Genomic DNA, 1,927 nt, shown 5'->3' with positions numbered 1-1,927 from the left:
CCGGCTGGATGCGCTCTCCCTGCTCTGCCTGACGTCTCTGCCCAGCTTCTGCCTGCTTCTGGGGGCTGCAGTGGTGCTGGAGGTGGGGCCCTCCTGGGATGGGGTCCTGCACTACGACAGCACCCTGTGGGGCTGGGTCCTGCTGAGCTGCCTGGGCTCCGTCCTCTACAACCTGGCCACATCCCGTGTCCTGGCCCTCACCTCCGCGCTCACTGTGCACATGCTGGGCAGTGTCACCGTGGTGGGGAACCTGCTGCTGTCACGCCTCGTGTTTGGCACCCGCCTGAGCGGGCTCAGCTACGCAGGCACTGCGCTGGCACTGGCTGGGCTGCTCCTGCTCCACCAGCCCCGGCTCCTCATAAGGCGCTGGGCCCCACGCACCGCACCTGGACACCACGGCCATGAGTAGGGACTGCGCCGGGCTGGGCATGGGAGCGACAGTGGCTGCGGTGCAGCGCACATGGGTGTGCTGAGCTGCACCGTGATGTGTGTGCACGCGTGTGCTGGTGTACATGGCTCTGTGTGCACACGCGTGTGCTGGTGTGCATGGATCTGTGTGCACGTGTGTGATGAGGTGCGCAGTGATGGGAACGCATCTGGTGTGCACGATGCTGTGTGAACATGTCTGGTGTGCACGGTGATGTGTGCATGTGTGTGCTGGCATGCACAGTGATACATGCACATGGGTGTGCTGGCGTACGCAGCTCTGTGTGCACATGGGTGTGCTGAGGTGCACGGTGATGTGCACAGAGCAGTGCTGGTGTGCACAGGTCTGCGTGCACGCGTCTGGTGATGTGCATAGCTCTGTGCACAGCTCTGTGCCCGTGTGCTCCTGTGCACAGCACTGTGTGTACATGTGTTTTCTGGTGTGCGCAGAGCTCTGTGTGTGTGCTGGTGTGCATGGCACAGTGTGCGCATGTGTCGTGGTGTGCTCAGTGCTGTGCACACATGTGTTGATGTACACAGCTCTGCATGTGCAAGGAGGTCCATGCAGAGCTCTGCACGCACAGGCTCTGCCAGTGTGCGTGTGTCTGTGTGTTGCTGTGCTTGCACGGGGCACGTGCTGCTGTGCAGCTCTGTGTGTGCAAGCAGGTCACACGCATGTGAGCGTGTGTGCTCTGTATGTAGGAACATGTCTGTGTGCACGGCTTTGTGTGCACGGGTGTTGTGTGTGCAAGCATGTTGCTGAGTGTGCAGAGCCTAGTGTGCAGGTGTGCACATGGGTGTTGTGCACAGGTGTGTCCCTGCACACGTCTGTGCACGGAATATGCGTGTCTTGGTGTGCACAGGATCTGTGTGTGCAGATGTACCTCCACATGTACATGGCTCTGCACAGGGCTGTGTGTGACAGGTACTGGTGGCACATACCTACATGTGTGCGCCCCGGCTCCACACGCGTGTCCCCAGGCTGGGCACGCTCGGGGACGTGGCTGCGGATACACATGCAACTGAATGCTGTCACAGCACAGTGTGTGTGCACACACATGTATGTCTGTGTGTGCACATGTGTGTGTATCGCTGAGCCCTGCTGGCTCGGGTACACCCGGGGTTGTGCACACGCAGTTCTTGCGGCTGAACAAGACACCAGGGCCAGGGCCAGGTCCCCTCCTTGTCCTTGTCCCCGCCATGTCCTCTGGCCACCACAGCTCCGGCCCCACCGGTCCCCATTTGCTGAGGCTGGAGCAGCAGAGCGGGATGGTCAGAGCCCAGCAAAGGGCACGGGGACGGCTCAGACCCGCTCGCCATCGCGCCGGGACAGCGAAGGGACATCCCAGCGTGGGTTCACCGCACCGCTGTGGGCGAAGGGCCCGGCTCTGGTTGCACTTGTCCCAAAATAAAGCTCTATTTTTGTCGTGTTCCATCCCGGTTCCTGGGTCATTCCCGGCCGAGGCCCTGAGCGGGGCAGGGAGGAGGGTGCTGAGGTGCT

At 61.6% G+C, this 1,927-nt stretch overlaps 1 protein-coding gene across 1 annotated transcript in view; it reads left to right on the top strand.

The window, feature by feature from the left end:
- The window catches only part of SLC35E4 (solute carrier family 35, member E4), a gene marked incomplete at its 5' end in the record, with an annotated part of 996 nt that extends 587 nt beyond the window's left edge, over nt 1-409 (top strand). The window contains one exon of the mRNA XM_010024506.1: nt 34-409. Within this exon, the coding sequence (XP_010022808.1) occupies nt 34-409 (376 nt within the window). The remainder of the gene's footprint in view (nt 1-33) is intronic.
- Nucleotides 410-1,927: the final 1,518 nt, after the last annotated feature.

The sequence above is a fragment of the Nestor notabilis genome, unplaced genomic scaffold, assembly GCF_000696875.1.
Source record: "Nestor notabilis isolate BGI_N333 unplaced genomic scaffold, ASM69687v1 scaffold18161, whole genome shotgun sequence".
In the NCBI taxonomy this organism is placed as follows: Eukaryota; Metazoa; Chordata; class Aves; order Psittaciformes; family Psittacidae; genus Nestor; species Nestor notabilis.
Note: the sequence above shows the minus strand (reverse complement) of the source record. Positions and strands in the feature narration are given on the sequence as shown.